Raw genomic sequence first — 24,187 nt, 5'->3', positions numbered from 1 at the left:
CACACTACAACATGGATGAATCTTAAAGCATATTATGCTAAAATAAGCCAATCACAAAAAGACCAAATTGTATGATCATACACTTAATTGAAGTACCTAGAGTAGGCAAATTCATAGAGACACAAAGTAGATACTTGTTACCAGAGGCAAGGGGGAAAGGAAAATGAGAGTTATCACCTAGAGGAACAGAGTTTCAGCTTGGGATGATGAAACAGTTCTGGAGATGGACAATAGTGACAGCCTCACAACAACATGAATGTACTTCATACCACCAAACGGTACACTTAGCAACGCTTAAATTGCCTAGTTGAAGTCAAAGACAGAAAGTAGAATGGTGGCTACCAGGAGTGCAGTGGGGAGGGGGGCAACAACAGAGGATTGGGAAGGCACTGTTTATTTAATGGGCCCAGAGTTTTAGCATGGGATGACCAAAAAGTTCCAGCGGTGGATGATGATAATGGTTGCAAATAGTGTGGAAAAAAAAAGACATAATGCCAGTGAACTGTACCCTTAAAATGGTTAAAATAAGGGGGAGAAGGTATTTGCAAAGGATATATTCGATAAGGAGTTAATATCCAAAATATACAAAGAACTGACACAACTCAACACTAAAAAAACCCCCCAAATAATCTGATTTAAAAATGCACAAAGAACCTGAATAGACATTTTTCCAAAGAAGGCATACACATGGCCAACAAACATATGAAAAGATGCTCAACATGAGTAATCATTGGGGCAATGGAAATCAAAACCACAATGAGGTATCACATCACACCTGTCAGAATGGCTAGTATCAAAAAGATAAGAAATATCAAGTGTTGGTCAGAATACAGAAAAAGGGGAATCCTTCTGCACTGTTCGTGGAAATGTAAATTGGAGCAACCATTGTGAAAAACAGTATGGAGTTTCCCAAAAAGTAAAAAATAGAAATACTATACATACAATCCACTAATACCACTACTGGGTATTTACTCAACACTAATTTGAAACACTATTTGAAAAGATATATGCACCCCTATGTTTACTGCAGCTTTATTTACAATAGCCCAAACATGGAAGCAACCTAAGTGTCCATCAATAGATGAACAGATAAAGAAGACATGGTACACACGCACACACACAGACACAGAATATTATTTAGCCATAAAAAACATGAGATCTTGCCATTTGTGACAACATGGATGGACCTAGAAGGTATTATGCTAAGTGAAATAAGTCAGACAGAGAAAGACAAATATCTTTTGATTTCATAGGTGGGAATTTAAGAAACAAAACAAATGAACAAACAAAAGAACAAAGCAGTAACAGATCCACAGATACACAGAACAACCTGGTAGCTGCCTAAGAGGAAGCAGGTAGGAGGATGGGCAAAATGGGTAAAGTGGAGTGGCAGGTACAGGCTTCCAGTTATAGACTAAGTCATGGGGATGAAAGGTACAGCATAGTCAATAGTCAATAGTCAATAGTACTGTAATAGCACTGCATGGTGACAGATGGCAGCTACACTTGCGGTAAGTACAGCATAATTATAGTTGTTAAATCACTATGTTGTACATTTGTGACTAATGTAATTGTGTGTCAACTACACTTCAATTTAAAAAAAAAAAAGTGGGCGGCTCAGTCAGTTAAGCGTCCAACTCTTGATTTCAGCTTAGGTCTTGATCTCAGGGTTGAGTTAAAGCCTTGTGTTGAGCTCCACACTGGATATGGAGCCTACAAAAAAACCCCAAAAGTGTAAATAGCTTTCCGGTGGTGATGACCTCCCCACGAGAACATGCTCCTCACAAAGGACCTCCTTCACCTGCTTGGAAGAGGAGAAGAGGAAGCACAAGAGGAAGAGCCCCAACTCCTACTTCATGGGCGTGAAATGCCCAGGAGGCTCCAAAATCCGCACTGTCTTTAGCCACGCACAAACGGTAATTTTGTGTGTTGGCTGCTCCACTGTTTTCTGCCAGCCCACAGGCAGAAAAGCAAGGATTACAGAAGGATGCTCCTTCAGACAGGAGCAGCAATAAAAGCACCCTGAATCAAGATGAGTAGGACACTCCCAATAAACATATTTTGGATTAAAAAAAAAGAGTAAACAAAGTCAAAGAAAGAAAATAATATTTAAAATGGCAAATTTTATGTTGGGTATATTTTACCACATAAAAAAATAAACTAACAAATAAATACACTATGCTATACTCTGCTGTAGACAGTAATAGGATAACTACTTTTCATTAAAATTTAGTTTAAAAAAGGAAAAGTGAAAAGGCATAATATGAAAAATATTAACAATTAAAGAAATGAAAACCACCTCAAATAAGATACTACTTTTCATTATTAGATTAGCAAATTTTTTTTTTAAGATTTTATTTATTTATTTTGACAGAGAGAGACAGCCAGTGAGAGAGGGAACACAAGCAGGGGGAGTGGGAGAAGAAGACGCAGGCTCCTAGTGGAGAAGCCTGATGCAGGGCTCGATCCCAGAACGCTGGGATCACGCCCTGAGCCAAAGGCAGACGCCCAACGACTGAGCCACCCAGGCGCCCCAGCAAATATTTTTAAAATAATAAAGCCTTGAGTGTTATTCAGCCCACACAGGAAAGGATCCTCATACAGTGTTTTCATGGGAGTGTAAACTGATATATTTTTCCTGGAGAACAACTTAAGTATGCATAGAAATAATTTTTTATCCCTTTTGACTCAGAAATTCATCTCATTCATAGTAATTCATCCTAGGAAGCTATGTAAAGATGTGTACTGTGAATCAGATATGCTCACTGCATTACCACCATGGGGGGCAAAACACACAAATAATCTAAAGGATTATCAATCAGTCTGAATGGACTCTATAACTAAAATCTATTTATAATCCCTAGACTAAAAGCAAGTTGTTAACACTGGGTATCTCCAATTTTCTCATAATAAAAATGCATTTCTTTACTCATTTAATATTAATCTTTGAAAATAAATACACAATTTTAAAAATTGCTCTTGATTTCAAACAACCAAAAACTGTAGACAATACAAAGGTCTATGCAAGAAAGAACCAAACTCCAACCAAGGGACCCATACACAAAGGGAGTATTTGCCCCTACTTTAAAAGATTGCCAAATAAGGGGCATCTGGGTGGCTCAGTGGGTTAAGCATCTGCCTTCAGCTCAGGTCATGATCCCGGGTCCCTGGGATCCAGCCCTCCACCAGTCTCCCTACTCAGCAGTCTGCTTCTCTCTTTCTCTCTTCCTCTGCCTCTCCTTCTGCTTACGCTCACACTCTCCCTCTCTCTCAAATAAATTAATAAAATCATAAATAAATAAAAGATTGCCAAATAAAAGTATATTTATAGGTTTTAAAATTAAGATAAAAATTATTTTTCTTATGATTACCACTTTAATCTACCAACTACTTGCAACCATGTTGGAAAGTTTTTGTACAGAGCAGGCCGACACTATTTCTCACCACCAGATGGCGCATATACAACAAAAACTACACCAAGTTTGGAACTTGGGGATAAAGGAGAAACTAAGTTCTAGATAATGCTGTATAAAGCACAATACACAGAGGTATTCTAAGGCATTGTGAGAGGGGATCAGGGAAACGGAAAACCACAAAACACTACCTAGACTTCATCTAATTATGTTCTAGATAACAATTTTTAAAAACCTATATTGACTCATTGCTTATACTCATATTCAATATATCATATTTTAAGTTGTACAGTATATTATAGTAAGGTAAACTGGATTTGGGAGTCAGAGGTCATAATTCAGGCTTTACCAATAACTAGTTGGTAAACTTAGGTAAGACACTAAAAAAAACAAAGCAAAACAACTGCAAAATAAAAGAACTAAGTTCAGCATTTCCCAAAATATGTTCAGCTGAATTCAAAAGCCTTAACATGCTGATGGAAGAAATGATTCTGTGGTCAAATAAATTTGGAAAATACTTCACACTTCATACTACAGCCTCATCCTCATCCTAAAATAAATAGTGCATATTAGCCTATTAGGAGTATTGATAAATCCTGTAGAAAAGAAGCATGCTTCACTCTAAAAACATTTCCCAAATTTATGTAACCATGGAGCTCTTTTATACTCAGAACACTTATGAAATAGCTTATCCAACTGAAACAGTATTTCACAAGAAAAGACAGACACTGGGAAGTGCTGGTAAAATGATGTCTAATTCCCACCAAAAACTTTCAGAACAATCTGCAAGAGAGTTATACTAGGTTAAGGATTAAGCAGTAATTTCTCCTAGCATTCTCATATTGGGAGTATAAAGTGGCATTAATTAGCTCTCTGAGGGATTATTTGGGAAAATGCACCCAAATTCTAAACATGACATGACATACTCTTTGCCCCATTATCTCACTTCTAGAATTTTACCTTAAAGAACCAGATTAATGCATAAAGATACATTTATAAGGATATTCAATGTATTTTTCAAAAAAGAAATAAGAGTAGCCTAATGTCTAACAATTTACTAAATAAATTATAATATATTAAAATAATAAAACACTAGATAATCATTACAAGGGTGATCCATATTTATTGACAGAGAAAGAGATCTGTAACCCACCGACAGAACAAAAGAGCATGTAAACAAATGTGGTCCCTTACATGTAACATTTCCTGTTTACATATGCCTACAAATTATCTGGAAGGATTCTTACTAAAAATCTTAACATGTCTACTACTTAAAAATCTTAATGTCTACTACTTAAAAAACAAAACAAAACAAAAAACAGAAAAAGAAAACAAGTATTAGTATGGATGTGAAGAAGCTGCAGCCCGTGTGCACTACTGGTAGAAATGTAAAATGCCACAGCCACAATGGAAAACAGTATGACGGTTACTCAAATAGTTAAACATAGAGGGGCGCCTGGGTGGCTCAGTCGTTAAGCGTCTGCCTTCGGCTCAGGTCATGATTCCAGCATTCTGGGATTGAGCCCCGCATCAGGCTCCCTGCTCAGCGGGAAAGCCAGCTTCTCCCTCTCCCACTCCCTCTGCTTGTGTTCCTGCTCTCACTCCCTCTCTGTGTCAAATAAATAAGTAAAATCTTAAAAAAAAAAAAAAAAGTTAAACACAGATATACCATTTGATCCAACAAATCCATACCTGGTTATACACACAAAAAACTTAAAAGCAGGGACTCCCAATAGTTATTTGTACACCAATGTTTATGGCAACAGTATTCACAATAGCCAAAAGGTAGAAACAACAAGAATGTCCATCAAATGATGAATGGGTAAACAAAATGTGGTGTATACATACAATGGAATATTATTCAGCCTCAAAAAGGAAGGACATTCTCACACAAGCTACCACACAGGTGAAACTTGAAAAATTATGCTACTAAGCCAAACTAAAGGATAAATGTTGTATGATGCCACTATGTAAAGTACCTAGAGTAGTCAAATTCATAGACAGAAGGTAGAACAGTGGTTTGCAGGGGAATGGGAGGAAGGAAGAGTTATTGTTTAATGGATACAGAGTGTCAGTATGGGATGATGAAAATGTTCTGGAGATGGATGGCTGTATTGGTTGCACAGCAATGTGAATGTTTTTTATTGACACTGAACTGTACACTTGAAAATGGTTAAGATGGTAAAGTTTGTTATGGATATTTTACCATAATTGTTAAAAGTTTAAAAAAACATTAGCATTGGTTATCTTTAAGTAGAGAGATTATAGGTGATTTTAATTTTTAAATAGTTTACTTTTTTTTTTTTTTTTTTTTTACTGATTTCTCCTCCCCCTCTGGTTTGTTTTGTTGTTAAGTCAATGAACAATTTTTACAATTAGAAAAAACAATTTTGGGAGCAAAATCATCCCCTAGGGGGCATCCTGTGAGTCTAAGAGGCTTTGCCTGATTACTGTATCTTCTTACTTCTACGCTTACAGAGAAAAGTATAGCCAGGAGTAGAACTGAAGGGACTGATAGATGTTCTCCTCAATCACTCAAAAATACTTAAGAGTGCCAAAGGCCAGCTACTGTGGCCAAGTACTGGGATGTATACATTATATCTGTTAATTTTACATAAGCTTCCAAAATTACCATATGAAGTATCTGATACCATTTATTGATATCATCTTTATTTCAGAAATAAGGAAATTTGAGTACTTTTAATTATACTTAAGATATGCAGGATATACTGTACAAGTTTTTTTAAAAGCAGTTGCAAAATTAAATGATTTCATTTCTGTTTTTTAAATAAAGGGGTGTATATGTGTACATAGTTTTATGCATAAAATTGGAGAAACAGGCACCAAAAATGTTAATAGTAGTTATCTCTGAGCAGAAGGATCAATGGGGACTTATACTTCCTTTACAATTGTTTATCTATAATCCTTAATTTTTTTTTTTAAAGATTTTATTTATGTGACAGAGAGACAGCCAGAGAGAGAGGGAACACAGCAGGGGAGTGGGAGAGGAAGAAGCAGGCTCCCAGCGGAGGAGCCCGATGTGGGACTCGATCTCGGAACGCTGGGATCACGCCCTGAGCCGAAGGCAGACGCCTAACAACTGCGCTACCCAGGCGCCCCATAATCCTTAATTTTTTATCATTGCAAATGTATTCCTTTTGTATTAAGCAAAGGATTTATACTGTTACATATCAAAAAGGTATTGTTGTAATGATAAATAAGTATGAAAACTAATCACATTTTATCATAAAGAAATTCATCTAACTTCTTATGGAATCAAATTATAACTTTAGATCACTACCACAAAATAATTAGTAAGAGAAAAAGTCACCACGTAGAATTCCACTTACATTCTATCTTTTCTTTTTTTCCTTTCTTCCCTTTAGAAGAAGTAGATGAACGAGACGATGCAGCAGACTGGGCCCCTGATGAATGCTGGGAGGTAACATCCACAGAGGACAGATCGTAGGCAGACCTTCTGCTGGAATGGTCCTCCTGAATGCCCAAATTGCTACCACCCATACTGTCAAAGAACAAGCAATAGTGGTTAAAGAATGAAATAAAAAGCCTTAAAGCACAGCTAAAACTACGAATGTTTTAAAATCTATTTAATCACAAGGAGAATATAACTATAATCGAAGATGCCTTCCACTTTTCTTTTTTGTTTTCTTACTGCCATAAGCTTGGATTGTTCCCTATGGTTCAATTTATTATTGAGAAAAATCTAAGGGAGTTGTTTACTGAAGTAAAATCAATAAAAAATGGATAATTCAAACACGTAAAAGAAAAATTATAATGTTGGATACTGGAAAACGTGGCCTCAATTTCCATTCAAATACATCATTTCATATAATTATTTTCCTCCCAATAATATGTTCTTCAACCTAGAAATAAAATGCAATAAATCATTTTGATTGGTGATATTAAATGTTACCACAATTAAATTGTTGCAAATTTTTATTTAAAAATTTAATCTTTTCTTTAAGATTTCAAAATTTAAAACTATACTTTGCCCACTTTAATTTTAGTAATACTATTTTCATAAGTCTAACCAGATAGAACTAATTTTTAAAAGATCACCCAATAATTTTATATGGATTATAATTTGTAATTTGTGAAGAAAATTATATCAAATGTGGGTAATTACAGATTACTTTATATGGTAACAAAATTTAGGGAGGAAATTCTCTCTGGCAAAGTCTGATTCACTTACTGTATGACTTTGTACAAGTAACATAACCTGGATGCTTCAGTTTCCTCTCTGAAGCAGGAACAGTAACAAAAATACCTACCACATCAGGCTACTATAAGAAGGAGCTTATGAAAGCAAAGTCCCCTCAGTTCTCTCAGTGCCTTGCACATTGTGTCCAGTAAATACTAATACTGTAATAATGTTATTTTTAAAGTCTTGCAAAAGTTTAGATGTTCTCCCAATTAGAAAAAAAAAATGTATTGATTTACTTGGGGTCATGGAGTCAAGGATCTATCTGGTCATCCTCGATTCTATCACCGAAAACCATTACTTAATCTACTTGTATTAGTATACCATGGGAGAGTTTCCCAATACCATCCTCTACTAGGGATTCTCAGATGGACTTAACAATGTATATTCTGCTTATTGTGTGCCAGGCCCTGTTCTGAGTACTTTGTTTTTCAACGAATATTCTTAACACTCTATGAGGCAGGCATGATTATTTTCCCCATTTTACAGAGAAGGAAACTGAAGCACGGGGGTTAAGTAATATGCCCGAAGACAAACAATATCAGGAGAGCCAGGATTTAAACCCAGACAGTCTGGATCCAGAGCCCATGCTCTTAATAAGCTCTATGCTATGCAGCCTCTACGTGTATCTTTAAACAAACAAAACTGATTCATAGTCACACCACAGTTCTCATTTGTAAATTTTTCTCTCTCTTTGGATTTTATCCCATATTGTCAACATATTCTTACTTAGGATCGAGAGCTGATTTTCCTTCTGTCAAAGTCCCACTCCCTGGAGAGGAGACAAAATCATCTTCATACGAAACACTGCTTAGAGGGGTTGTGACGGCATTTAAAGGCCGCGATGCTGAGGTTCCTCTTTCCAACCTGTCTTCAAATCCTGCCAAAAGTAGTTATTGAAATGTGCTTTAAAACAAAAATTAAACTACAAGCCAAGCATTCCACAACATGCAGACTAAAACATGGATTTAGGAACATTTTAGTTTGCTTTATTAGTGCTTTTCAATCTACCTTTATATCTAACAATTTATTTTTAACTTTTTATTAGGGAATTTTCAAACATACAAGTAGAGAAAATAGCATAATGAAACCAAGGTATCCATCACCCTGCTTTTAACAATTATCGACACATGACCTTCTAGTTTCAATTAAAGTTCCTATTCTCCTCATTTCTCATTCCCCTCCCAGTTCTATTTTGAAGCAAATCCTAGATAACATATCATTTCAACTCAAAGTATTTCAGTATAATCATAAAATCTTAATGAAAATCTAATAGGATTTAAGAAAAAACACAATTCTCCTGGAAAAAAAAAAAAAAAAAGAGGATGTTAAGGGGCGCCTGGGTGGCTCAGTCGGTTAGGTATCTGCCTTCGGCTCAGGTCATGGTCCCAGGGTCCTGGGATATAGCCCCACATCAGGCTCCCTGCACGGCGGGAGCGTGCTTCTCCCTCTCCTCCCACCTCATGCTTTTTCTCCCTAACTCTCTCTCAAATAAATAAATAAAATCTAAAAAAAAAAAAAAAAAAAAAAAAGAGGATGATTTAAAAGCACTTTGCTTTCATCAAAAAAACTTTAAAATTACCACCTATAGGAATAAGTGTTAACAAAAGAGATCGACAGCATGTATAGGTCTGCACAAGATCGTAACAAAGTAGCTAAATACAAATTCTAGGAAAATGCACCGTGATACCCAGTTAGGCATAAGATGAACAGATGAAATCAATTCATTTATCAAGTAAGTTGTTTACTATGTAGAATGGAAATAAAAAACCACAGCATATTGATAACTGACTTAAGGCTCAGCCTCATTCTCTAACCTGGAAATTCTAAAGTTAGGTTAGCATAAAATGGGTAGAATCCACCTAGAGTAGGAAGAAAAGAGAAAGGGACTTGAAGGAATTGTGCTTATCATAGAAAAGGAAAATTGTGTTGCAGGATTCCAGAGGTAAGAAAGAAACTTTAGAAATCAGTTGTTTTATGACCCAAATATATGTAGCTACATTTCTGTTCAAAGTCTACTTTTTTTTCAGTTTTATTTGTGATCTCTAAACCCAATGTGGGGCTCAAACTCACAACCCCAAGATCAAGAGCAAAGTCTATTTTTAAAATTAGTTTTGACAAGCAGTAATAGTTTTCATATTAGAATGTTACTAGAGTTGCCCCTCTCAATTCTTGACCACTATGTTCCCAATGACTCACAAATCTCTGTATTAATATACTTATTTTCTATCTAAACACATAACTATGGTCACAGAAAGTCTAGCATACACTTGGTACATACCTATCTCGAACACCACAAATGAATTTCTCTAAATTAGACCAAAATTTCTACAACTACTAATCAATTATTGGTTCATGACAGTAACAATGAAAAAATGAAATTTAAATAATGAAATTGCAATACTTTAGTTGAAGCTTACAGATAATTTATATTAATTTAGATAATAAGTCTCTATTATCCTCATAAATGAACAAATGAAAATTTGTACTTAAGTATTATCTTGTACAGAATTATTAAATGATTTATCTTAAAATAACATACAAACAGCACAAGGCTTACTTATTTTTCTCACCTTTTCCATACAACTGATATGACTTTGTAAAAATATTAATGACACTATGTGGACTTCCCTTTGCCAATTCTTCCCATGGTCCTTTGCTTTGTGTACCACCTATGTGCCCAAAAAGTGGCAAGAATTTTTCAGCTTCCTTCTGAAACTCTTTGATGGGTTCATAACCATTTCTTTCTCCAGCACAAAATTCCTTTTCCTTTAAGATTTCTGCTACCTTCAGTGGGGGCTGTCCATCTTGGCCTCCCTCTTCTTCAGAGAGACTGCCCTCACTAAGAAGAGGACCTTCACTAACTGAATCTGTGCTGGAACCAAGAGACAATTTGGCTTTGTCTTGAGACGCTTGCATATCAGAGCTAGAAGAGTCAGTCTGCCTCTTACACAACTGTGCCAGGAGCCCTTCTGGTTTGGGACCAGGGGACCTCATTCTGAACCTTGATATGGCACTATGAGGTCTTATCATCTCAGGAAGCTTTTTAAATTCACTGAGGTTGCCTACACCAGGAAGATCATCATCAAAAGTTGCATGAGATACACAGGTTCCCATCATCTTTTGAATTCGGGCGGAGAAAACATCTTCAGTATCCTCTTTCACAGGTGGACTTATAGCCTTGGTCCACGATCCCTCTTCTTGGGGTGTTTGCTGTACATCATACTCGGCGTTCCATACTGACCCATAGTTTATATTAGCCCCAGCTAATTTCTTGGCTTCACTTTCAATCCTGCTGGACAAAGAAGCAGCTGTTGCTTTCAAGGCTTCAATACGATCCAGTTTACTCTTATATTGGCTGGCACCAGGCTTTAACAAGGCATCTGGATGAGCAGCTGGTGAGGTCAGATATGGTTGAGGTGTAAAAGTTAATGGCCCTGAGGCCATAGTATGATTCTTTCTGGTTGGTAAAATAGATTCAAAATCCTTATGCAAAACTCCTACATGCTCTAGACTCAAGAGATGGGAAAGCAAATTTCCAGCTGTTCCAACAAAAGGCTGTGGTTGAGAATTCTGGACTCGTGGGCTCAATCTGTCAGGCTGCATCCATGTAGGTTCCATCAAGTCCCTTCTGGAAATGAAAGTCATAGTATGTTAGTTAACACAGTAACTTATGACTAAGTCACCAGTTTTTTTTAACTTTTTTTTTTTCTCATAAGAGTAATGCACACTCACCATCAGGGAAAAAAGGACAGGAAAAGAGGATAAAAAAGATAAAGATCACTCATAGCTAAACAATGAGAAAGCGGCACTACTAATATTTCATTTAGAATTATAACTTTCCAAACATTTTTCTGTTTGTGATGTGTTTTGGCATTGTTATTTTCATAAAAATGGAATATTATCATGCAAATATCATGCAAACTGCTTTCTTCAACTAACATACTTTTAAACTATTAATTAAAGAGAAGGCTTCATAATCTTTAAAACTCTGTGAACAAAATTCTTTACAACATTGGCTCTACCTGTTCCTTTAAAAATAATGTTATAAAGGGGTGCCTGGTGGCTCAGTCAGTTAAGCGTCTGCCTTTGGCTCAGGTCATGATCCCAGGGTCCTGGATTCGAGACCCACATCGGGCTCCCTCCTCAGTAGCGAGCCTGCTTCTATCTCCTCTCTCTGCCCCTCCCCCTGCTTGTGCTCTTCTCCCTCATGCTTGCTCTAATAAAAATCTTTAAAATAAAATAAATAAATAAATAAAAATAATGTTACATAAAAGAGAAATGCTTAAGATTGTTAAATATTAACATAGGCATGATATTCATTATTCTAGTCAACAAATATTTAATAAATGTTTATGTTTAACACTGTACATACTGAAGAAATAAGATTATTACAATCTCAATTTAAAAAAATTAATGAACATCAATGAGTACCAATGCAAAACTATGAATACCAGTTATAAATATACAATACGGAGTAGGGTGTCCATAAAGTCTAAAAACAGAATAAAGATATCCCAGATGACATTTTATAAATAACGTATGTTTCCAGCACATGGACACCCTGTATATTAAGGGATATTATAAAAACATGAAAGGTCAATGTTAACTATTAAGTAGATGCTTATGAAAAAACAGCATGAGATTTTGTCCTTGGTCTTGTCCATTATTTTTGTTTATTTCACGGAGAGAGAGCAAGAGAGCAAGAGCACACAAGAACAGGGAGCGGCAGGCAGAGGAGAAGCAGGCTCCCTGCTGAGCAGAGAGCCCGATGTGGGACTCGATCCCAGGACCCTGGGATCATGACCTGAGCCGAGGGCAACCGCTTAACCGACTGAGCCACCCAGGCGCCCCTTGTCCATTATTTTTGGATGATGACATAAAGATATGCTTATCAAATTTGCAGATGACAGAAAGCTAGGAGGCATGGCTAACCCAACAAATTATCAAATTATGATTCAAAGTGATTTGGACAGGCTGCAATCTTGACCAAACTAGTATGGATAAATGTGAAGTCTTACCAATTAAATTCAAAAGAATCATCTGGAGGAGGGTAAGCAGAGTGATAAGAGAATTGGAAAGCGTGTCATGAAAGGTTTGGTTGGAAGTTATATTGTAGTCTTTTGTACTGAAGGGCTGCTATGAAAATGGAATGAAGGAAGACTAGTGCATAGATTCTGTGCCACAAAATGTAAAGTGTGAGGCTCAAACTAAGCTCGTAGTAAGGGGAATACGGAGGAAGTTATAAATATAAAAGATATTGCTAAGTAAAAATCCAAGATCTGTAAATTCAAGTATTTAGAATGCCAATTATGTGCCAGGCTCTATGCTGATGCTAGAGGAACAAGGAGAAAAAATCCAGTTAATCCAGTTAAGACTTAATCCTTACTCTTTTAGTTTCTCAAGATCTAGCAGGGATGAGAGACTAATCAGTAGTCAAAATACAATGTCATAAGTACTAATATAAACATAGGAAAAGTTCAATAGAGTGTGGATAGAAAACAAACTTGGCTAGCCAAGGAAAGTGGCTTTTGAGCTAGGTCTTCAAGGTCAGATATATAATTTGTAGTCTCCCAGGTAGCTAATGAAGAACATGGGACATGGGCAAGGAAAAGAAATGCCATGCTTCCAAGCATAAAGTAACTGAGATATGTTGAAACTACTAACAGAAATGGGAACCTAACAAATGGGTAGAGGGAAAAGTGGAGGCATAGATTATATATCACAAGTTAAAGAAATCTGATATTAAAAAGAAAAGGAAAGGAACACATGCAAGGTAATAATAATAGATCTGTTTTACATTTGGTTTGTTTCTATGACTGCATAAGTTATTTAGAATTAGAAGGAAATTCAGGGAAAGGTAAAACAGAAGACAGGAAGCTAGCAGAGTATGTCTGACAATAATAATGGGACTGAGATGATCTGGAGAGTACACCTACCTAAAGGTATTCAAATTCAAAAAATTTTTAAAGTTTATTTATGCTTAAAATTTGACAGGTATTTACAACCTTAAATAAATCATATGGAACTTACTGAGAGGCAGTGTGTAGAGTGGTTAAAAGCACAGGTCTCTGGAATTAGACTGCTTAAGTTCAAATCCCTCTCTACCACTAATATTTTGACCTCTTAGAAAGTTAAAATTCAAGGCTTCAATTGCCTCTTCTGTAAAATGGGAATAACAAGAGTACCTAACTAAAGAAATTACAAGAATTAAATAAGATAACATACGCAAAGTACTTAGATCCCTGCCTGGAAACTAACAAGTACTCAATAAATGTTAGCTACCTTTACCAGTATTCTTATTCTTTCGGGGTGGGGGGGGGGTGGAATGGGGTGAAAGGACCATCTGTATTAACCCATTATTGGAAAGTGATTTGATTTTTATTTGTGTGCTCTCAAAGAAGAGTTTCAAAATCTTTCTCTCCCTGAAATGATTCAAGTATTTAAAACCATATCAACTCAAAATCACCTCAAATTCCACACACAGGTTACTTTTACTTCATTGCAAACAATATATTACAGCAAGAAAAAAATTTTTCTTAAGAAAGCTTAAGGTAAAATAGTCCTTGATCAGCAATCTAGTCCTTGTTCCTAGTCCCTGTTCATATGTTCACATGCATATCCAAATATAGCTTTTGAAAGGTACAATGGATAAACTGGAATGAGTCATATGAAGAAATTTTGATTAGTAATAGATACAAACATGCCTTTTGAAAATTATTCACCACAAATATTTAAAAATATTAATTTTACTGTGATTCATTCATCCAACACAGTTTTGCTGTGTGTTTAGTCCAGAGAAAACAAGAGTGCTTCCAACGTCAGTTTACACTGGATATGAAAGGACAGGGAAACGTTGAACAACGGAATAGGGTATGCATATGTATAGCTGTACACCATGCTTAAGTACCCATCAGAAGTTATCAACTGACTTCTAAATAAACTTCTTGCTCATGCAGAAAGTCAGTCAACAAAATTCACTGCACATAGACCACTATACTAAATTTCATGGAAAAAAAGGACCTTAACCATCTTTCGTTCTCCCCTTCTTACCTTGCAAGAGGCTGTGGAGGTTCTGACAGAGACATGTCACTACTGGAAGATGCACTTAGGGGACGTTCCTGTACTTTGTTTTCTTTGTCAGATTCTCCGGAAGGCTGATACCCTGGTCTGGTCTAGGAGAAAAGGACATCGAATTTATGTGACTCCTATCACAAAGATATACTCAGGGAGTATATAAGACAAATACTAAATCACTTCAACTTTACAAAGATCACGAAATGTGGGGATTTTTTCTCTTAAATAAAACCGGTTCAGATTTAGTTTATCTTAAGCAGCCACTACAATTAACAGCAAAATTATACCTGAAATCCAAGAAAGGCAACTAATACTAACTGCATAATTTGAAGTAAGTACGTTTTCTAAACCTCCTAGAAATACTAGTAGCATTTACCTTCTCAGGGTTATGAGGATTTACTAAAGCTTTAGCCTATAAAACCTTTGAAACAGTCTGTGGGACATGGTACATACTCAACATTATTCTTAAAAACAACAGCAATACTCATTAAATTATTACATACAGTAGGATATTCTCTAATTTCAGCACAGATCACAAAAATAGGCTTTTATTAATATAATCTAACTTTCTGCTCAGTAATACAATGAAAACTAGGCGAGGATGTAACGAACAGCAATGATGAGATGAACAGAGATCAGCAATAATCACTCTAGGAAATGCTAACTGAGCACTTGTTTTCAATCATGTTTATCGAATTACTCTTCACATACAATAAATTTCATGAAAAGGTCAACATTATAACAAATACTATCTGAGCAGATGCCTGAATATTAGGAATGATGGCAAATAAGCTTTTTCTGATCACGAATGACTTCCTTTTCCATTTTTGACACTACCGTTACCTGTGTTTCTTGTGTAACATGTTGGTGAGGCGGCTCCTCGAGCAAGGTCTTTTCTAGCAGCAGTTTGGAGTAAGTATCCTGCAGTCGCCTAGTTACTGACGGCTCAGAAGGGGGCACGTTTTTTACTTTAGTAAAGGCTTCTTTCTGTTTCCGATAGAGCTCCTGTAATCGTTTGTTCTTCTGCTCAGTGGCCTCCTTTTGAGCCTTCTTCTCTTCATTTTGCTTCCTCTTCCTTTCCTCCTGCTGTCTGACAATGTACTGTCGTACCTCATCTGTGTCGTAGTGGCGCTTTTTGGAAATAACAGGTGGATCTTCATTAGCTGTTATTTTGTCAGGTTTTCTTTTTACTGGGCTATGACTCCTAGGAGCTTGTACTGGTGCTGATGACTTCTGATTCTGTAACTCTCCTGTCTCTTGCCTTGCAGCCTGAACTGCAGAATCCAGCTGTAGGTCGTCAAGAATTCCACGAATTTCAAGAGGTAAAAAGTCCTTATTTAAGGTAGTATTTTCCTCCTGCTTATTATCTGGAAGAGATGGAGCTAATTTCTTTGTATTATTTTCAGACCGAGCTCTACTTCTCGAACGTTCTGAGTTTCGTGGAAGATGTCTATGTGAAACATCCAATCTAGGATCAGATTCTGCTCTTCCAATATGACCCCCTGCAAAGTATGAACTGTTAGTGATGTATTAAAATCCTATACTCATTCCTAAGATTTGTTGTAGTGAGGAGAAAATCAGAGAATGTCACTTTATCTTAAACTCAAATTTAAATATCCTATGAAATTGTTTAAAGAATATTAGAGAAGGAAAGAAAAACATTTTTTTAGAAAAGAATAATTTCAATCTTTAAAAAGAACTATACTTGGCATTTAAAAAATGCATTTTTAATATTTCTGAAGTAAAGATAGATCTTATTGCTGACGTGAATATTTAACTATTAATAGAGAGTTACTATTTCTCTCCCATGCATATTTAATGTTACTATCTCTCTCCATCCCTAAGCCCCTAAAAAAGATGTTTAAAAACCAACAATGTTAAGCTGCCACAATTCTCCAATGAATAACAGACAAGAAATTAAGTATATAGAAAAACAATCATTTTATAATCTAAACATTGATGTGACTTAATTTTAAACTGAGAATGCATATGAATTTATTTACAAGCTAGAGGATAGTGAAGAGGAGTAAATGCAAAGTATATATTGACTTCTATATATACCTAATTATAGTTGTAATTGCATTTCTTACTGAATCCATTCTAGAAGCTCAAATTAATTGAAGCAAATTGTTAATGAAAAGGAAAGCTGGCCTATAGGTATTTGTATTTCATTTCCCAAAATTAGTGTTTATGAAAAAAGTAAGTAGTTATTTCAAAGAGCACTTAAAACACTTCAAAAAGAGAAAAGCAATGCACTTGAGGGTCAAACCAAAGAGTTGTAAGACCCTAGATAGAATTTTGCCACCCAGTTAATGTACACACCCTTGAGAAAAAGCACTTCTCTCTTGGGTCCTGCTTCCTAATCTGTCAAATAAAAAACCCCAACATTGTGAATGGGTGCCTGTGTTGTGTATAGAGGGGTAAGACAGATTGGACTTAATTCCCTTAAGGTCTCTAAAAGTCTAATAAAATCTAATTAAATGATGCTTTTCTATTCACATGACAGCTAAATATAATTAATATAACAAACAGAACTCTTAATAAAAGTCACCATAACATCTATATATGGAAATTATCCATAGACAAGCCCAATAGAACATTTCTTCTTTTATGAGCTACATTCACAATTACAAACCAAATTCTTAAAGCATTCTCAAAAGAGTACTTTCACCTCCTCTAAGTACTTACACAAGCAATTTTTAATTGTTCTTCTCAACAATTTTAATTACTGAAACAATTTAATAATTTAATTACTCACCAGACTTAGTAGTTCTTTCTCTTCCACTTCTATCACTTGATGCTGTTCTTCGCTCTTTTTGCTCCACTCTGGGTGCAGGCCCCAGGATCTTCTTTACTAATTTTTGTCCATCTCGCCAAGAGGATGTACTTATCAGACGACTGCTACCTAAAATATATATATATATATATATATATATATATATACACACATATTGGGTTGAATTTAAAACTTCAAATTTATCTCTAACAAGTATATCTAGTCAACCATACAGGTTTTGTAATTAATCTTATGCTTATCGTATGCCAAAGTCAAAAGGTTTACAAGATAATTTTTAACACAATGTCCCAAAAATCAAACAGCAGTTTGTTTAAATCTTGATTTATCCACACATCTCAAATAAGTGTAAAATGCTCTGAAAGTTAAGTACCAAATATTAACGATTCCCAAAACCTCAAGTAGAACACTGAATCCAACAGTTTGGGCACAGAACAAAAATATGTCTTAATTATAGTAAGGGTTTGGTTTACCAACAGTACCTGGCACACTGTAAAATGTATGTCTGCTGAATGAACAAATGACTTAATCTAAGCATAGGAAAAAAATCTGAAGAAACATCTAACAGTTAACAGTGATTACCTTTGAAAGGGATAGTATTATAGGGAATTTCCCAATATATTTTATAGATATGTACCAGAACTACACATTATCCTTTTATGTATAAAACAATGATACTCAAAAAGCAAGTATCATCAACATTTTAAATTACCCTCATTATGAAAGTTCATAAAAATAAAAGTAGGGTCCAATAAATATAGCTGTTGATAAGAGACAAATTATTCATTTACTACTTTCAGATTGTAAAAAAATTAAAATTAGACCATCATACTCCAACACAGGTAGAGTACTGTGTGGCTGTTTTAAATTATAATTTCCATAAGAAATTAGAGAAATGTTCTTGTGGTAAGATGCTAAGAGAAAAAGATAAAATGTTATGAATGCAATGATTACGATCATCTACTATTGTGATTTTAAAACTACTGTAAGGAAATAACAAAATACTAGTACTTTACGTGAGGATAGTGGCTTTCTCTGTTTTCTTCCATTTTTCAAGCTTTCTGTGATGCTGTTTTATTGTATTTATAATAAAAGACATCCTATTTAGAGTTCTTTTAAAAAGGTTTCAATTTGGGTGGATGCCTGGGTGGCTCAGTCTGTTAAGCGTCTGACTTTGCTCAGGTCATGATCCCAGGGCCCTGGGATCGAGTCCCACATCGGGCTCTCTGCTCAGCAGGGAGTCTGCTTCTCCCCCTCTCTCTCCTCTCTGCTTGTGTGCTCTCTCTCTCCCTCTCAAATAAATAAAATTTTAAAAATAATAAAAAGGCTTCAATTTAAAAGTTTAAGTGAAAGTACAGTTTTAATGAAAACATCCAGTATGAAGAAACATGAATTATAAATCTGTGTGTGCTATTTACTTTGTTTTTGCACCTTGTTATTAACCTTAAATGATCTATCTAAAATATTTAAATGGCTTTAAGTCTATTGCTGAATCTATTTATAAGAAACTTTATGTTCTACTGTATGGTGACTAATATAACAAAATAAAAATTATTAAAAAGAAAAAGAAACTTTATGTTCTTAAGCAAAATGAGAGAACAGGCTTCTCCTCGATTTCAGCTTAATTTTCCAAATCAAAAGCAAGCAACCATGAATATACTGGGTAGTTATTTATAAATGCTGGTTTCTGAATATGCTGTGTGGTTATTTCTAAATTCTGGCTTTCTGGAATAGTCTCATGCACTCATTGGTAGAAAAAGAGGACTTTAAGTATAGATAAACTACTAATACAGTGTTAGCACATTTAATGACTCTGTCTCTCAGTCACTGCACAGTGTATACATGGGAATTAGCCTACCACAAAACTCGATAAATACAATCCAAGATCAGTATTTACAAGTTATAGTTGTCTCAATGCTTCATTTCGAACTATGCCCCTGGCAAGAATATCAGATAATACCACATGAAAAATAACACTTTGTCATATTTTCATCTTGTAAAAATTAGTTTATATTCCAATAATTCATGTTCTTATAAAATTTTATTTTGGGGGGCACCTGGGTGACTCAGTCAGTTAAGCTTCTGCTGTTGGTTCAGGTCATGATCTCAGGGTCCTGGGATCGAGCCCCACGTTGGGCTCCCTGCTCAGCAAGAAGTCTGCTTTTCTCTCTCCCTGCTTTGCCCCTCCCTCCAGCTCGTGCTCTCTCCCTCTCTCTTTCTCTCAAATAAATAAATAAAATCTTTTTTTTTTTTTTAAAGATTTTATTTATTTATTCGACAGAGATAGAGACAGCCAGCGAGAGAGGGAACACAAGCAGGGGGAGTGGGAGAGGAAGAAGCAGGCTCATAGTGGAGGAGCCTGATGTGGGGCTTGATCCCATAACGCTGGGATCACGTCCTGAGCCGAAGGCAGACGCTTCACCGCTGCGCCACCCAGGCGCCCCAAAATCTTTTTTTTTTTTAATTTTATTCTTTATTTTTTATTTGTATACAGCCAGGTCATTCTGACATCTAGAGTTAACAATGAGTGTCACAAAATAAGTTATTTGATATTCTATAGATTAGTCTATGACCAGAAAAACAAGTACCTGATTAAAAACCAGTGCCCCCTCACTCCTGCTCCATGCTCCCATAAGACCTTGTAGAGTCCCTATGATACATTCATCACATTTTAATGCTGTTCTCCTGACAAGACTGTAAGTTCCAAGAAGGCAGGGGCCATGTATTACCACTGTATTGCCTAAACTTAGTACAGCAGGTGCCTCACACAGAGCAAGTGCTCACAAATAGCTCCATAATGAACAAATGTAAGAATGACTGATTCTGAATGTCTCCAAAATAAAAGTGACAAATTCCGAACTTCCTCCACTCTCTCACCCCAAATTACCCACTAACATGAATAGGACAGCTAAATAACCATTTTCAGGATAGCCAGAAATAATATTACTATTAATGGAATCATATCTAACATTTGAGTGCTTACCATGTGTCAAATACTGAGTTCCTTTAGGTATTAACTATTTTAGTTTTCACAACAACCCTGTAAGAGAAGTACTACTGCTTTCCCATTTTACATATGGAGAAACAAAGAGACACAAAAATTAACTTACTCACCAAAGGAACAAAGCTAGACATGACAGAACTAGGCTATAAATCCAGGCAACCTGAATTGGGCCTGAAGTGTTAATCACTATAAAACTAGGGAATTTTCATTTTCCCTGTCCTGATCTATTTAGAGTCTGGCCTGACCACTATTGGTATGGGCTGCCATGCTTTTCTTATGCAACACTTATTCTCTTATGAGAATAAGTGAAGGGACTGAGTGACAGTTATAAGCAATCCCTTTATATATAAAAGTTCACTACATAAAAATCATTATCTTTAGTCTAGTTCATTTCTTTTTTAAAGATTTTATTTATTTATTTGTCAGAAAGAGAGAAAGACTGAGCACAAGCAGGGGTAGTGGCAGGCAGAGGGAGAGGGAGAAGCAGGCTCCCTGCTGAGCAAGGAGCCTGATGTGGGATTCGATCCCAGGACCCTGGGATCATGACCTAAGCCGAAAGCAGACCCTTAACCAACTGAGCCACCCAGGCATCCTAGTTAATTTCTATTAAAAATAATGATATAAAAATGTGGGGGGAGTGATGTGTTCAGTATTATGGTGAACATAAGGTTTCATGAGTATATACAGATATGAAAAGTCATCAAACTAACATTCTAACTATGTGCATCTTATTCTGTGTCAGTTATACCTCAATAAAACACGTATACAAAATGATGATACGGAAAATGTACTGAATTTTTCTATGTGCCATTTGCTTAACAAACATTTATTTCCATATAGAATGCCATTTCAGTATTATGTAATTTTAGGGTGGACATGATATTGACAAAACTAACCTGTTTTGCCTTCTGGACTTGATAATTGTGTTACCTTTTGGACTTTTCGTACCGGCTTGACCGCTTTCTTCTCTTTACTTTTTTCAGCAGGTTTCTCTTTCATAGAGATATCATCTGAAAAGCAGAAACTCTCATAGTAAATATTATAATGATTCCTACCCACCCACGCATCCTCTCCCCAGTATGAAAAATCAGTATAAAGTATATGATTCAGGTAGAGAGAAAAAAACCCTTTGCTGAGGCTATTTCTGTGACCCATAAGCTATCAATGCCAACTCCTCATAAGGAAAGGTCTAAAGATTACCACTACCCCCACTGTTAGGTTCTAATTATTTTTTGTTTTTCATTTTTGTTTTGTTTTGTTTTCAGAAAACCCTCGAGAAATTTACCTCACTTTCACAAACTGGAAGAAGCTATAAAAATAATGCTTTCCAAGCCAGGGTCATATCATCTATAGAATCTCACAGGTGAGCACTTTCACAGATTCCTATTTCACTTAAAAATTCCTATGTAAAAAACCGAGATATTCATGAACTTCTAGAATAAACTTTATAAAATACTCAATATAATATTCCCAAATAATGTCAAGGTATTTCACATATAAATTACTAGTCACTAATTTTTTAAATTCCAATCTAGGGGAATAGACTAGCTATACATATAAACTTGAAACATCAAACTCAATTACAGATCTGAAGAACTATAAACTTAAAATACATATAGAGCTCTGCATTCTGGGCAAAGTGGAAGTGTGAGTCAAAGGCCCTAAAGCAGGAACCTCTGAGAAACAGCAAGCTGGCCAGTGTGAGTGAAATGAACAAAGAGAAAAGTAGAAAGAACTAGAGTCTGAGACATAACTGAGGGCCAGATCATGTTGGGCTTTACGAGTCATCGTAAGAACTGCAGGTTTTACCTAAGAATGAGATTGAGAGGTTTTTGGAAGTTTGGGGGAAAGGGAGTGATATGACCTAAATTAAATTTTAACAAGCTTACTCTAGCAGCTGTGATGAGAACAGATGCATTAGAAGAAGCAGAAGACCAGTGAGAAGGCCACTGCAATAATCACACAAGAGACTCATGGTGGCTTAGACCTATGGAGCAGTGACAAAGGTGGGAAAGTGTTTATATTTTTAGATATATTTTGGGCAATATGAAATATAAGGTCTGAGAAAAATATGAGAGTCAAGGACAACTTAAGATTTGAGGTCTATACCCCTGAAACAAATAATACATTATATGTTAATTAATTGAATTTAAATTAACAAAAAAAAAGATTTGGGGCCTGAACAAGAAGAAAGATAGGATGGAGGGACTACGAGAGGTGAAGGTTTAAGGGGTATATCATGACCTCATTTAGTTAGCTAGCTCCATTTTGGATATATTGAGAAACCCATTATACATCCAAAGGGAGATGTGGAGTTAGCAGCTGGACACAACTCTAAGTTCAGAGAAGTCTAGGCTAGAGACGTATATTTGGGAATCATCGGCAACAGAAAATATTTAAACCCTGAGACTAGATGAGCTTGCCTAGTGTGTATGTAATAAGTAGTAGGAGTAGTAGCAGTAGTAGAAGGAGAAGAAGAAGAAAAAGAAAAAAGAAAAAGAGAGAGAGGAAGAGAAAAGAAAAGAGGGGAAAAAAAGGATAGATCTAGGTACTGAGACCAGGGCGTGGCTATGTTTAGATATCAGGGAATCGATTAGGGGGAAAAAAAAAAACCCAACAACTGAAAAGCAGCACCCAGACTCAGAAGGAAAACCAAACATTTAAGGTATTTTAGATGTCAAGTAAAAAGTTTCAAGAAAGAAGTAACTGATTATGTCTAATGTTGCAGAAAGATCAAGATGACAACTGAAAATTAAACACTGGATTTACCAATGTGGAAGTCACTGATGACCCTAAAATTAGCAGTCCACAGAGAAGCTGGAGCAAAAACCAAATAGAAAAGATTCAAGAGTAAAAGGGAAGAAAAAACCTGGAGACAATGAGTATAAGGCAACTTTTTGAAGCTGTGCTGTAAATAGGAGAGAAACAAGGCAGTAACTGAAGAGAGCAGGGCCAAAAGAGGGGTTCTTTTATGATGGCTGAGATAACAGCACGTCATCAAACAGTGTGTTGATGGGCATGACCTTGTAGAGAAGGAAAACTTGATGACGCAAAGAAAGGAAATAAGGACAAAGTAATGTCCTTAAATACACAAAAGTAAATGCAATCTAAAACACAAGTAAATGGGTCAGTCCTAGCCAAAAAGACAGAGTTCAACCATTATAGCGAGAAGGCAGTCTTTTTTTTTTTTTAAGCAGGTTCCACGCCAAGCACGGAGCCCAAAGTGGGGCTCGAACTCACGACTCTGAGATCATGACCTGAGCTAAGATCAAAAGGTGGACGCTTAATTGAATGAGCCACCCAGGCACCCTGAGAAGGCAGTCTTAACAGACCTCTTAAAGAATTCTTTGGTGCACATCATTCTAATAGTCTGTAAAGATACTGACCTATGAAGGTATATTGTTATTATCCCTAGAAAATCAAGGAAGAGGGGTTATGTAACACTGGTGGTACAGAGCTAGAATCTGACTCAACTTGTAAGCTGATTCTAAAATCTTTGCTCTTAACTACTCCCTTTCCACCTGAGGAAAAAAATTCTAAATACAGTGTTCCAATAATAATAGTAGGAAAACTGGACTGGACACTTAATACCAGAAAATTTACTAGTAAAATCTCTATGGTGGCTCAGTAGAAAAATCTCAGGCTTTAGAGTCAGACAGAGTTGGCTTTGAATCTTG

General features: G+C 35.9%; 1 protein-coding gene and 1 pseudogene across 4 annotated transcripts in view; one reads left to right on the top strand and one right to left on the bottom strand.

The window, feature by feature from the left end:
* CEP350 (centrosomal protein 350) overlaps window positions 1-24,187 on the bottom strand; it is a 150,744-nt gene that overhangs the window by 89,196 nt on the left and 37,361 nt on the right. For all 4 annotated transcript variants that reach the window (XM_045811424.2, XM_045811428.2, XM_045811427.2 and 1 more), the window contains exons 8-14: window positions 21,407-21,520; window positions 17,471-17,617; window positions 15,556-16,214; window positions 14,689-14,810; window positions 10,209-11,266; window positions 8,365-8,515; window positions 6,764-6,936 (exon numbers count right to left, since the gene is read on the bottom strand). In XM_045811424.2, the coding sequence (XP_045667380.2) occupies window positions 6,764-6,936; window positions 8,365-8,515; window positions 10,209-11,266; window positions 14,689-14,810; window positions 15,556-16,214; window positions 17,471-17,617; window positions 21,407-21,520 (2,424 nt within the window). The remainder of the gene's footprint in view (window positions 1-6,763; window positions 6,937-8,364; window positions 8,516-10,208; window positions 11,267-14,688; window positions 14,811-15,555; window positions 16,215-17,470; window positions 17,618-21,406; window positions 21,521-24,187) is intronic.
* Window positions 1,775-2,015, top strand: LOC123801354 (small ribosomal subunit protein eS27-like pseudogene; annotated as a pseudogene).

This window comes from Ursus americanus, chromosome 2, assembly GCF_024610735.1.
Source record: "Ursus americanus isolate L20-20 chromosome 2, mUrsAme1.1.p, whole genome shotgun sequence".
NCBI classification, from domain to species: domain Eukaryota; kingdom Metazoa; phylum Chordata; class Mammalia; order Carnivora; family Ursidae; genus Ursus; species Ursus americanus.
The sequence above is the reverse complement of the archived record's forward strand: the minus strand, read 5'-3'. Positions and strand labels throughout refer to the sequence as shown.